Source organism: Pezoporus wallicus, unplaced genomic scaffold (assembly GCF_028554395.1).
Source record: "Pezoporus wallicus isolate ANWC-B61680 ecotype Strahan unplaced genomic scaffold, APGP_CSIRO_Pwel_v1 contig_12807, whole genome shotgun sequence".
Taxonomy (NCBI): Eukaryota; Metazoa; Chordata; class Aves; order Psittaciformes; family Psittacidae; genus Pezoporus; species Pezoporus wallicus.
In genome coordinates, this window is record NW_026637385.1 from 112501 (window position 1) to 124305 (window position 11805).

Consider the following 11805-nt stretch of genomic DNA (forward strand, 5'->3'; position numbering starts at 1 on the left):
CCCATCTTTTCCTCCCTTGCAGTTCTCCTGTGCTTCTCCCAGCCACGGCAGCCCGGAAAGCTCCCATGAAGTTTGGGTTTGCAACAGCGATGGCTACGTGGGGCAGGTCTGTTTGCTCAGCATCCGTAAGGAACCCACGGTGGAAGCCTGCATCGCCGTCTGCTCCGCCCGGATCCTCTGCATCGCCTCGGTGCCCGGCCTCAAGCGGGTCTATAGGTAGGACATTCCCACCGGCACCGCGGAGCCAGAGGGAAGGGGCGATGCTGGAGCTGGTTCTTTCCCCCCCCCCCCCATTCCCACTGTGGTGGCAGGGAGCCGGTGGGCAGCCCCTCCTCGGAGCCGGTGCCGGTGCAGCCGGAGGACGCGGGGCCGCAGCCCTGCCTGCACATCTCCATCTCGGGTTCGTCGCTGGAGCTCTCGGAGCCGGTCGATGGTGGCAACAGGGAGCTGGTGCCCTTTGATAGTGATGACACGGATGATGAGTCCTCACCCAGTCCATCAGGGACGCTGCAGAGCCAAGCCAGCCACTCCACCATCTCCTCCAGCTTCGGCAGTGAGTCCTCCCCAGCCCCTCCTTACCAAAAATCCCCCCTTTTTAGACCCAAAGTTACGAGCATCTCCATTGGTTTGGCTTGGATTCCATGGGGAAATTTGCAGGTGGAGGCCTTTGAGGCAAGGAGATCTTGGGAAAAGAGATGTTGGGGGACATCAGCCCAACACCATGGGTGGCTTTGGGTAAACCCTGGTGGGTTTTGGGGGCTCAGCATCCCTAAGTCCTCCCCTGGGTTTGACCAAGGGGCCCTATGGTCTCTTCCCCATCGCTTTGGTGGGTAACAAATGCTCCTGCTCTGACCCATTCCTTCCTCCTCCTCCTCCTTCTCCACAGACGAAGAGATCCCAAGCTGCAAGGAGGCAGCAGTGGAGACAACGAGCTCAGAGGAAGAGCAAGAACCCGGCTTCATGCCCATCACTGGCACCTACGGCCCGAACCGGCACGGCGAGAGCCCCACGGACGGACGAGCCCTGCGCCGCTCCAGCCGCGGCTCCTTCACCCGCGGCAGCCTCGAGGACCTCCTCAGCCTTGACCCTGAAGCCCATCAGAGCTCCATGTGGTTGGGCACTGAGGATGGCTGGTACGTCCCCGGGACGGGCAGGATACCTGCGTATGGGCCCACACGGAGGTGAGCTCAAGCTTTGCTCTTCTGCAGCATCCATGTGTACCAGTCGTCGGATAACATCCGGAACAGGAAGAACAGCATGAAGATGCAACACGCTGCTGCTGTCATGTGCATCTTGTAAGCGCTGGAGGGGGATTTTCAGCCCCGGGATGTCCATAGCAGGGTGGTTTGGGGGGGCTGAGCAGGGTTTGACAAAGGGGCTTTCTCCTCACAGGTACCTGGATAACCAGGTTTTCGTGTCGTTGGCCAATGGCGAGCTCGTTGCGTACCAGCGCGAGGCAGGTGAGGATGGATTTGGGACATCAAAAGGCACTGGTGGGGTGAAATGAAGCCCCAAAGGGGGTGGTTCTTGGGTGGGTGGCTTGGGCAGCCTCTGGAGAGGGATGCTCTGAGTGCTTTGGCTTCCCTGCCTCTATGGGAAGGGAAGGGACATCACCTCGAGGGATGCTGGAGACCCCGAAAGCATCCTCCTCGTGGTCCTTGGCTGCTTCTGGCATCCCCTGGGGACCTCAGCTCATGTGCCCTCTAATGGGGAACCTGGAGACAGGCCTCTCCAACCAGAACATCCCGTCAAGCCAGGTGAACGCGGCGCTTCCTGGGGGTGCTTCGACTTCTCACCCCCCTCCTGCTCCTCGCAGGCCGCTTCTGGGACCCCCAAGCCTCCAAGTCGGTGTCACTGGGCTCACCGGGGAGCCCCATCACCAAGATGGTGGCGGTGGCAGGGAAGCTGTGGTGCGGCTGCCAAAACCGAGTCATCGTCCTCAACACCGCCACGTTGGCACAGGAGGTACCGGGGGGTGGTGGCGGCGGGAGGGGACGGCGATGGGCAGCGGCGGCACCGTCATCGCCGCGGCTCCGTCCCTTGCAGCACACGCTCCAGGTGGGGCAGGACAGCGGGCGCAGCGTCACGTGCATGGTGAGCTCGGGGCCGGGCGTGTGGATCGCGCTGCAGAGCAGTGCCCAGGTCCGGCTCTACCACGCCACCAGCTACGAGCAGTTGGCCGAGGCGGACATCACCCCCCCCGTGCACAAGATGCTGGCGGGTAAGTGCCACCAGCGGGGTGCCGTCACCGTCACCGTCACCAGTGGTCCCCGTGGCCGTCGTCTGCCATGGAGACGGGATGCTCCGCAGCATCCAGGGCTGGGGAGTGTGGCTATCTCCTGCATCCCGACCCACGGGATAACAGGACAAGCCCTGGGTGGCTGCAAAATCCCATGTAGGAAGAAGGCAACCCCTGGGTATCAGCGTGAACTCAAAGGGTGTTAGGGAACCCCATGGATGGCTTCATAATCCCACACAGGAGTAGGGCACCCTTGGATACGAGCATAATCCCATGCAGAAGTAGGGCAACCCCTGGGCATCAGTATAATGCCAAAGGTAATAGGGAATGCCTTGGATTGCTTCATAATGCCACAGGGAATAGGGAATCACCTGAATGGCTTCATAATGCCACAGGGAATAGGGAATCCCTTGGATGGCTTCATAATGCCACAGGGAATAGGGAATGCCTTGGATGGCTTCATAATGCCACAGGGGAACAGGGAATCCCTTGGATGGCTTCATAATGCCACAGGGGAACAGGGAATCCCTTGGATGGCTTCATAATGCCACAGGGAAATAGGGAATGCCTTGGATGGCTTCATAATGCCACAGGGAAATAGGGAATGCCTTGGATGGCTTCATAATGCCACAGGGACTAGGGAATGCCTTGGATGGCTTCATAATGCCACAGGGAATAGGGAATGCCTTGGATGGCTTCATAATGCCACAGGGAATAGGGAATCACCTGAATGGCTTCATAATGCCACAGGGAATAGGGAATGCCTTGGATGGCTTCATAATGCCACAGGTAATAGGGAATCCCTTGGATGGCTTCATAATGCCACAAAGTAATAGGGAATCCCTTGGATGGCTTCATAATGCCACAGGGACTAGGGAATGCCTTGGATGGCTTCATAATGCCACAGGGAATAGGGAATGCCTTGGATGGCTTCATAATGCCACAGGGAATAGGGAATCCCTTGGATGGCTTCATAATGCCACAGGGAATAGGGAATGCCTTGGATGGCTTCATAATGCCACAGGGAATAGGGAATCACCTGAATGGCTTCATAATGCCACAGGGAAATAGGGAATGCCTTGGATGGCTTCATAATGCCACAGGGAATAGGGAATGCCTTGGATGGCTTCATAATGCCACAGGGAATAGGGAATCCCTTGGATGGCTTCATAATGCCACAGGGAAATAGGGAATCCCTTGGATGGCTTCAGAATGCCACAGAGAATAGGGAATGCCTTGGATGGCTTCATAATGCCACAGGGAATAGGGAATCCCTTGGATGGCTTCATAATGCCACAGGGAATAGGGAATGCCTTGGATGGCTTCATAATGCCACAGGGAATAGGGAATGCCTTGGATGGCTTCATAATGCCACAGGGAATAGGGAATGCCTTGGATGGCTTCATAATGCCACAGGGAATAGGGAATCACCTGAATGGCTTCATAATGCCACAGGGAAATAGGGAATGCCTTGGATGGCTTCATAATGCCACAGGGAATAGGGAATCACCTGAATGGCTTCATAATGCCACAGGCAATAGGGAATCCCTTGGATGGCTTCATAATGCCACAGGGAATAGGGAATCCCTTGGATGGCTTCATAATGCCACAGGGAATAGGGAATCCCTTGGATGGCTTCATAATGCCACAGGGAATAGGGAATGCCTTGGATGGCTTCATAATGCCACAGGGAATAGGGAATGCCTTGGATGGCTTCATAATGCCACAGGGAATAGGGAATCCCTTGGATGGCTTCATAATGCCACAGGGAAATAGGGAATCCCTTGGATGGCTTCAGAATGCCACAGAGAATAGGGAATGCCTTGGATGGCTTCATAATGCCACAGGGAATAGGGAATCCCTTGGATGGCTTCATAATGCCACAGGGAATAGGGAATGCCTTGGATGGCTTCATAATGCCACAGGGAATAGGGAATCACCTGAATGGCTTCATAATGCCACAGGGAAATAGGGAATGCCTTGGATGGCTTCATAATGCCACAGGGAATAGGGAATCACCTGAATGGCTTCATAATGCCACAGGCAATAGGGAATCCCTTGGATGGCTTCATAATGCCACAGGGAATAGGGAATCCCTTGGATGGCTTCATAATGCCACAGGGAATAGGGAATCCCTTGGATGGCTTCATAATGCCACAGGGACTAGGGAATCCCTTGGATGGCTTCATAATGCCACAGGTAATAGGGAATCCCTTGGATGGCTTCATAATGCCACAAAGTAATAGGGAATCCCTTGGATGGCTTCATAATGCCACAGGGACTAGGGAATGCCTTGGATGGCTTCATAATGCCACAGGGAATAGGGAATGCCTTGGATGGCTTCATAATGCCACAGGGAATAGGGAATGCCTTGGATGGCTTCATAATGCCACAGGGAATAGGGAATGCCTTGGATGGCTTCATAATGCCACAGGGAATAGGGAATCACCTGAATGGCTTCATAATGCCACAGGGAAATAGGGAATGCCTTGGATGGCTTCATAATGCCACAGGGAATAGGGAATGCCTTGGATGGCTTCATAATGCCACAGGGAATAGGGAATCCCTTGGATGGCTTCATAATGCCACAGGGAAATAGGGAATCCCTTGGATGGCTTCAGAATGCCACAGAGAATAGGGAATGCCTTGGATGGCTTCATAATGCCGCAGGGAATAGGGAATGCCTTGGATGGCTTCATAATGCCACAGGGAATAGGGAATCACCTGAATGGCTTCATAATGCCACAGGGAAATAGGGAATGCCTTGGATGGCTTCATAATGCCACAGGGAATAGGGAATCACCTGAATGGCTTCATAATGCCACAGGCAATAGGGAATCCCTTGGATGGCTTCATAATGCCACAGGGAATAGGGAATCCCTTGGATGGCTTCATAATGCCACAGGGAATAGGGAATCCCTTGGATGGCTTCATAATGCCACAGGGACTAGGGAATCCCTTGGATGGCTTCATAATGCCACAGGGAATAGGGAATCCCTTGGATGGCTTCATAATGCCACAGGGTAATAGGGAATCCCTTGGATGGCTTCATAATGCCACAGGGAATAGGGAATGCCTTGGATGGCTTCATAATGCCACAGGGAATAGGGAATGCCTTGGATGGCTTCATAATGCCACAGGGAATAGGGAATCCCTTGGATGGCTTCATAATGCCATGGGATAATAGGGAATCCCCTAGATGACGTGTGAACAGTCCCACACTGGAATCAAGCAGCCTCTGGGCGTCTGCCTATTCCCCCATGGACACAGGGCAGCCCCTGAGCATTATCCCATAGGAGAAACAGCTCCGTGGGCATCTTCCTGGTCCCACAGGGCAAGAAAGCATCCGCACAACCCCCCTCATGAGGCGTCGCCATCTGAGAGCACCCTGGGGTGCTCTATCCCAGCCGGGGGGCTTGCGATGTCCCTGCCCCACGTCCCACGAGCCGCAGAGCCCGGCTGGAGGCAGGGAACGCCGGGCAGGGTGGGATGCTGACGGCCGCGTGCCCCGCAGGCTCGGATGCCATCATCCGGCAGCACAAGGCCGCCTGCCTGCGGATCACGGCTCTCCTGGCGTGCAAGGATCTGCTCTGGATCGGGACCAGCGCCGGCGTGGTGCTGACCCTGTCCGTGTCAGCCAAGGCGGCCCCGGCGCTGGTGGGACTGGCCCAGGGCCACACCGGCCACGTCCGCTTCCTCACCGCCATCGAGCTGCCCGATGGCTTTGACCTCCTCTTCCCGTTGCCAAGGGAGACGGGTAGGTGGGATAATGGGGTTGGGGGCAACGGGACAACCCTGACCCCATGCAAGGCAATGGAATGCCGTCCTGCTGATGGATAACCTGGGAGTGAGGCCATCGGAGGGCCCGCTCCATCCTTGTGTGTGAATCCAAGGAGGAAAATGGGAAGGGAGGGAATTGGGTGTTAAACTGCCCCTGCAGGGCTTGGCCATGGCTCGAGTGAGCCCAGTTTCCCTGCGAGACCCTAATTCTCATGGGGAAAAAGCCACCAGAGTGTCACCACCTCTGAGGGGTGGGATGGGGAGATGGAGGCAATGAAGGGGGAATGAGGTAATTTGGGGGTTGGGGTGGCTGATGTGGATGGGAGGGGATAATTTGGGGATGGGAGATTTTTGGGGACCAAGATATGGCACCTGGGAAAGTGGTGGTGGCATTCAGAGGATGCTGGTGGGAGGATGCTGGGGGGCTGATGTTCAGAGGATGCTGGGATGGTGCTGGGGGGATGCTGGTAGGATGATGCTGGTGGGAGGATGCTGGGATGCTGCTGGTGGGATGCTAGTGGTGGGATGATGCTGGGAGGCTAACACTGGGAGGCTGATGTTAGGATAGTGCTGGTGGGATGATGGTAGGATGATGCTGGTGGGATGGTGCTGGTAGGAGGATGCTGGGATGGTGCTGGTGGGATGCTAATGGTGGGATGACGCTGGGATGATGCTAGGAGGCTGATGTTAGGATAGTGCTGGTGGGATGCTGATGATGAGGCAGTGCTGGTGGGATGATAGTGGTGGGAGGATGCTGGGATCATGCTGCTGGAATGATGCTGCTGGGATGATTCTGGGATGATGCTGGTGGGATGCTGGTGGGATGGTGCTGGTGGGAGGATGCTGGTGGGAGGATGCTGGTGGGATGGTGCTGGTGGGAGGATGCTGGGATCATGCTGCTGGAATGATGCTGCTGGGATGATTCTGGGATGATGCTGGTGGGATGGCACTGGTAGGAGGATGCTGGGATGATGCTGGTGGAGCAGTGCTGGTGGGATGGCACTGGTAGGAGGATGCTGGGATGATGCTGGTGGAGCAGTGCTGGTGGGATGGCACTGGTAGGAGGATGCTGGGATGATGCTGGTGGAGCAGTGCTGGTGGGGTGATACTAATGGGATGCTGCTGCTGCTGCAATGCTGCTGGGAACATGGGCGCCGCGTGGGCCCATCCAGCAGCACCCATGGGTGTTCCCCACACAGCAGGGGCCGAGAAGCCAAGCGAGGCAGAGAAACGAGACCCATCGCGTCCCCGTGCCCCTGCCCTGGCTCTCTCCAAGCCCAAGATGCTGGTGATCAGCGGCGGGGACGGATACGAGGATTTCCGCCTGACCAGCAGCAGCGAGACGGTGGGAAGGGACGACAGCACCAACCACCTCCTCCTCTGGAGAGCGTGAACAGCCACAGCCCCCCAGGGCCAGCCCGGCGAGGAAGGGGGGTGCTGGCCCCCCTGTATGCAGAGGATGGGGGTCCTGGATCCCCCTCCCTGCCACCCCCAGCCCCAGCGCCGCTCATCTCCAACCCGGCTGCTCTCTGTGTGCTTGGGGTTGGGGGGGGGATGAGCCCCGGTGTCCCCACACTGTCCTGTCCCCCCCCCCAACCCGGCCACCACATGGGACTGGGGAGGGTGAGGGGTGGGGGGGGCTGTGGGACACGAACCGATTTGGGGGTGTGGAGAAGATGGGGAGGGGAATGGGGAAGGCGCTAGCGAAGGAGGAAGGCGTTAAGGAGCATCCCTGGGGACCGGCCGGAGGATGCTGTGTACAGCCAGGAGCCTGCCTTGCTCTCCGGTTGTGTGTGTGCCTGCTTTTGGGGGGGGGGGGAGCAGGGGGTCACAGCCCTGTCCCACACACTCCCCCCTTCCCCTCTTTTCCCCTGGGACCCCCGGCCACGCCATGGGACCATCCCAGGGATGATGTGCCCGTGGTGTCCCCCTCGGCCCGGGCCTCCCGCTGACCCGCTCGCTCCATCGCAGCACCCAGATAGCTCTGTTTGTCTGTTTGTTTGTTTTAAATATATATATTATATATATAAACATCCTCGTTTATTGGGGGGGGGGGGGAATTGGGGGGGTCAAGGGCATTGTCATGGTGCTGCTGCTCCCTCTGCTTTGGAGATGGGGGGGGTAAAACCTTCCTGGTGCATTGGACCGAGGTAGAGCTGGACCGCGCTGATGGAGCTGGGCCGTGCAGGGAGGGGAGGACTGATGGAGGGGGGGAATTGAGGGCTCTGTGATGCCCATGGGGCTTCGCAGCTTTGGGGCGGGATGAAGGCGCCGATATGGATATGAGGACAAGGATCTTCTTCGCATCCCTGTGCCAGACAGCCGGGGTGCTCCCCTGCACCGCTAAATCGTGATGGCAGAAGTTGGGACCCTAAAACCAAGACTTTTTTTGGTCAAAATTCACCCCATTTCTCCTTTTTTCCTCCCATTTTCCCACTTTCAGCCCAGGGTCCAGGTGGGGCCCAGCCCTCTTGGCCCCATGGGAGAAGTGACCCCATCCCCAGGAAACCCTGAGTGAGTGCCAGGGATGCTGCTGTCCCATGCCCCTCTCTCCATGCAGGATGGAGTTAACACTGGGATGGTGAGGACGTTTTGGGATGGAGGGAGCAGGATTTTGGTCACTTGGGGGCTTTTTGTCACTAAAGGTCACCCGTGTCAGAATGAAGTCTCGTCCTTTTCCTTGCGGGGTGGGTTATTCCCTCCTGGATAACTCCCAAGGGGGGGATCCCTCCCGCATTGGGATGTACCCCAGTCCCTTGCGGTCCCCTGGGAATGACAGGAGGACAAACAGCCAGGACAGGGGGCACTGGGAGCACCCGGCCTGAAGGCAACGGGGGTGTCCCAGCGTGGGAAACCATCCCCCTGTGGAAGGGGACGAGTCCAGGACGGGGTGCACTACAGGGCACATAGGAAAGCAGGGTGCAGCACCCATGGGTGCCCCCCTTACGGAGCCCATATGGGTCAAAACCCCCTTATTTCTTTAAAACCTTCTTGTTCCATATGTAAAATCCTCGTTTTTCCCTTTTCCCCCCCAAAACCCCTCCTCCTTTAGGATAAAGCCAAACACCCCCAAATCCCCCCCTCCATCACCCTTCCCTCCCGCTGCTCCCTCCGCGCCCGGCAGGGGGCGCTACCGGAGGCAAGGGCGGGGCTAAGTGCTGGGAGGGTGGGCGGAGCTTCGGCGCGTGACGTCACGGAAAAGGGGCGGGGCGAGTCGGAGCAGTGCGCCCGCGGGTTCATTCATAAAGAGCCGGAGGGGAGCGTGGTCGGGGGTAGGTAAGGTGCAATTTTGGGGCTCCCCTTTGGTACTGGGGGCTCATCCATACGGGGTCACCCCCTTTAATGGGTTAAATACCCCTTGGGGGGTGGTTTGGGGGTGCTGCAGCTTCGGGCTGTGTAAAAGGGGGTGCTTTTGGGGGTGCGTTTGCAATGGGGGGGGGGGGGATATTCCTTGACCTTATCCTTAAGGAGATATGGGGGGAGCATCGCCTGAAGTGGGATGCGGTGATTGGGAGCCCCCCCACACACCCCGGTGCTGGCTCCGGCTGCCGCAGCGCGAATGTGGGTTAGGATAAAGGGTGGGGAAGGGGAGAAGTAGGTTAAGGGAAAACTCCGCATCCGCTGCCTGGCAAACGGGATGGAAAATCCCAGCCAAGCCCCTGCAGCGGGGCGGGATGCCGCGGTGAGGGGCTGCCCCCCAGAGCGGGGCCGGGGGATGCTGCTGCCTGGGCTCAGCGCCGTAGCGATGCTCCTGCCATCGTTTGCCTTTAAGACTGCGTTTCTGTGAGGGTTTCGTTGTCCCGATGGGGGCCGGGGGGGATGCGGTAGCGCTGGGTTTACCGGATAATCCCCCCTCCTTGTCCCACGCTGCCTCCAAGAGCCGTTCCCAAAGTGTTCCCGAGCGGCTGCTCCCTTTTTAGCCCCTTTATCTGCAGGAGCCAGCGGCTGAAACCCGGCTCCCCCATGGGGAGGGGAAGCCCTCGCTGGAATCCCAATGGGCAGCTTTGGGTTACAGGCTCTATTAGGGGCGGGCTGGGAATAAAAGGCTTACGTGATCCAGTGGGAACGGGGGGGAATTCCAGACCCAGGTTGCCTTCCCCGGTGTGTTTGCATTGATGCAAGTAGGGTTTGGAGCTGGTGGAGGCTGGGGTGGCCCCAAAGAGCAGCCACTGGTGGGGTTATTTTTGGTTCCTTCTGGCTCTTGGCAAGTAAATTGCGCTGGGTTTAGTTTTCCTAAAACTAGCTTCAGGTGGGGTGCTGAGCATCCCACCACGCAGGGGGTGGGTTTGTGCCTGCATCCCCCATCCCCAACTGCGGTGGCTCCGAGCTGCCCCCTAAAGCTCTATTGACAGCCAGGACCTGGAGCTCCCTGGTCCTGGGACCTCCTGCATCCCCATGGCAGGGTCTTGGTCATCCAAGGGATGTTCTTAATCCTTAGGTATTAAGCTTGGCCTCAGACCTGCTTTACCTGGGGCCAGCGCTGTTCCTGGTGGGGTTTAAACCCATTTGTCTTGAACCAGAGAGCCAGGATGGGGCTTGGAGCAAGCTGCTCCTGTGGAAGTGTCCCTACCCATGGCAGGGGGTTGGGACTGGATGAGATTTAAGGTCCCTCCCAACCCAAACCACTCTGGGGTTCTGTGATATGGGCTCTGCTGGCCCATGGCATCACTTACCCGCAGCTCATGGTCCCCTGGGCACAGTGGGACCTGCTCATCCCCTCCCAAAGCCATTGCTGCTCCTTTCCTGGCACAGCAGCATCCCAAACATCTCAGGGTGTCCCTGAGGTGATGCTATTAAGCAGTCAAATCCTAACCCCCGCCCCCCCAAGGATTAATAAACTTGATGTTAGGCTTAAACCTTAAGCTCAGGTTTGAGTAGTGCTGGTTTACAGGGTGGAGGCTTTGCCCCAGTTTCGTCCTCCCTCCACAATCAAGGGGCGCATCCCAAAGTGTCCCCATGGAATGCTATTGCACTGGGATGAGGCTCAGTGGGGAGGTGGCACATGATGGGGTGATGGTGGTAGTGGACTCAGCCCCCCCCCCAAAATCACAGGGTCCCAGCTTGGCATAGATGTTGCTGGTGCAGATAGGGCTTGGTGGCTCTTAGCTTGGCGATGCAGCTCCCAGGAGGGCTCCATGCTCCCTTACTGGGCGCTACTGGGAGGACCTGGAGCCCAGAGGATGCTCATTCCGGGCTGAGCCATCACATCCCAACCCATGTCCTGTCATTGCCCAGCTCTGCCCCATTCCCCCCCAGCATGGCCTCCTGCCGTGGGTCATTGGCTGCATCTCCCATGGGTGATGCCAAGCAGTGATTAGGAGCAGCAGAGGCTGTAACGAGGCTCTGGGGTGCTCACAGGACCGTGACAACCGGGGCAGTTTCCATGCGGGCTCAGAGGCTGGATTCGCCTTTGGGATGTTACTGACTCCTCCCCTTCCCTTCCCTTCCCTTCCCTTCCCATCCCATCCCGGTGCTGTCCGCACGGATTGATTCAACCACTCGTTAAGGAAGGGGGGGATGAGCCTGTGGGAACCACGTTTCATTGCACTTGATTTTAATACTTCTTATTCAAGGACTTCGTTTCCTTGTGGCAGGTGCACAAAAGCCACCTCCAGAGCAGGAAAACCTTCGTGTAAAGGTGTTCAGCCTCCCTTGCCCCTTGTATGGTTCCCTTGTAGGGTTGGTCCCTCTCCGTTTCACATGGAGTTGGGGTCTGCAAGGGAAGGAGATGATGCTGAGCATCCCATAAATCCTCTAACAAAGCTTTCTGGGGGTGGTGGAAGGTC

The 11805-nt window shown here is 57.5% G+C and overlaps 1 protein-coding gene across 1 annotated transcript in view; it reads left to right on the top strand.

Annotated features, from left to right (window-relative positions):
- Positions 1 to 7524, top strand: part of ARHGEF17 (Rho guanine nucleotide exchange factor 17) — a 43341-nt gene extending 35817 nt beyond the window's left edge. The window contains exons 13-21 of the mRNA XM_057405260.1: positions 23 to 216; positions 312 to 553; positions 887 to 1133; positions 1209 to 1295; positions 1393 to 1460; positions 1817 to 1965; positions 2047 to 2221; positions 5754 to 5996; positions 7222 to 7524. Coding sequence (XP_057261243.1) covers positions 23 to 216; positions 312 to 553; positions 887 to 1133; positions 1209 to 1295; positions 1393 to 1460; positions 1817 to 1965; positions 2047 to 2221; positions 5754 to 5996; positions 7222 to 7412 — 1596 coding nt within the window. The 3' untranslated portion in view covers positions 7413 to 7524. The remainder of the gene's footprint in view (positions 1 to 22; positions 217 to 311; positions 554 to 886; positions 1134 to 1208; positions 1296 to 1392; positions 1461 to 1816; positions 1966 to 2046; positions 2222 to 5753; positions 5997 to 7221) is intronic.
- Positions 7525 to 11805: the final 4281 nt, after the last annotated feature.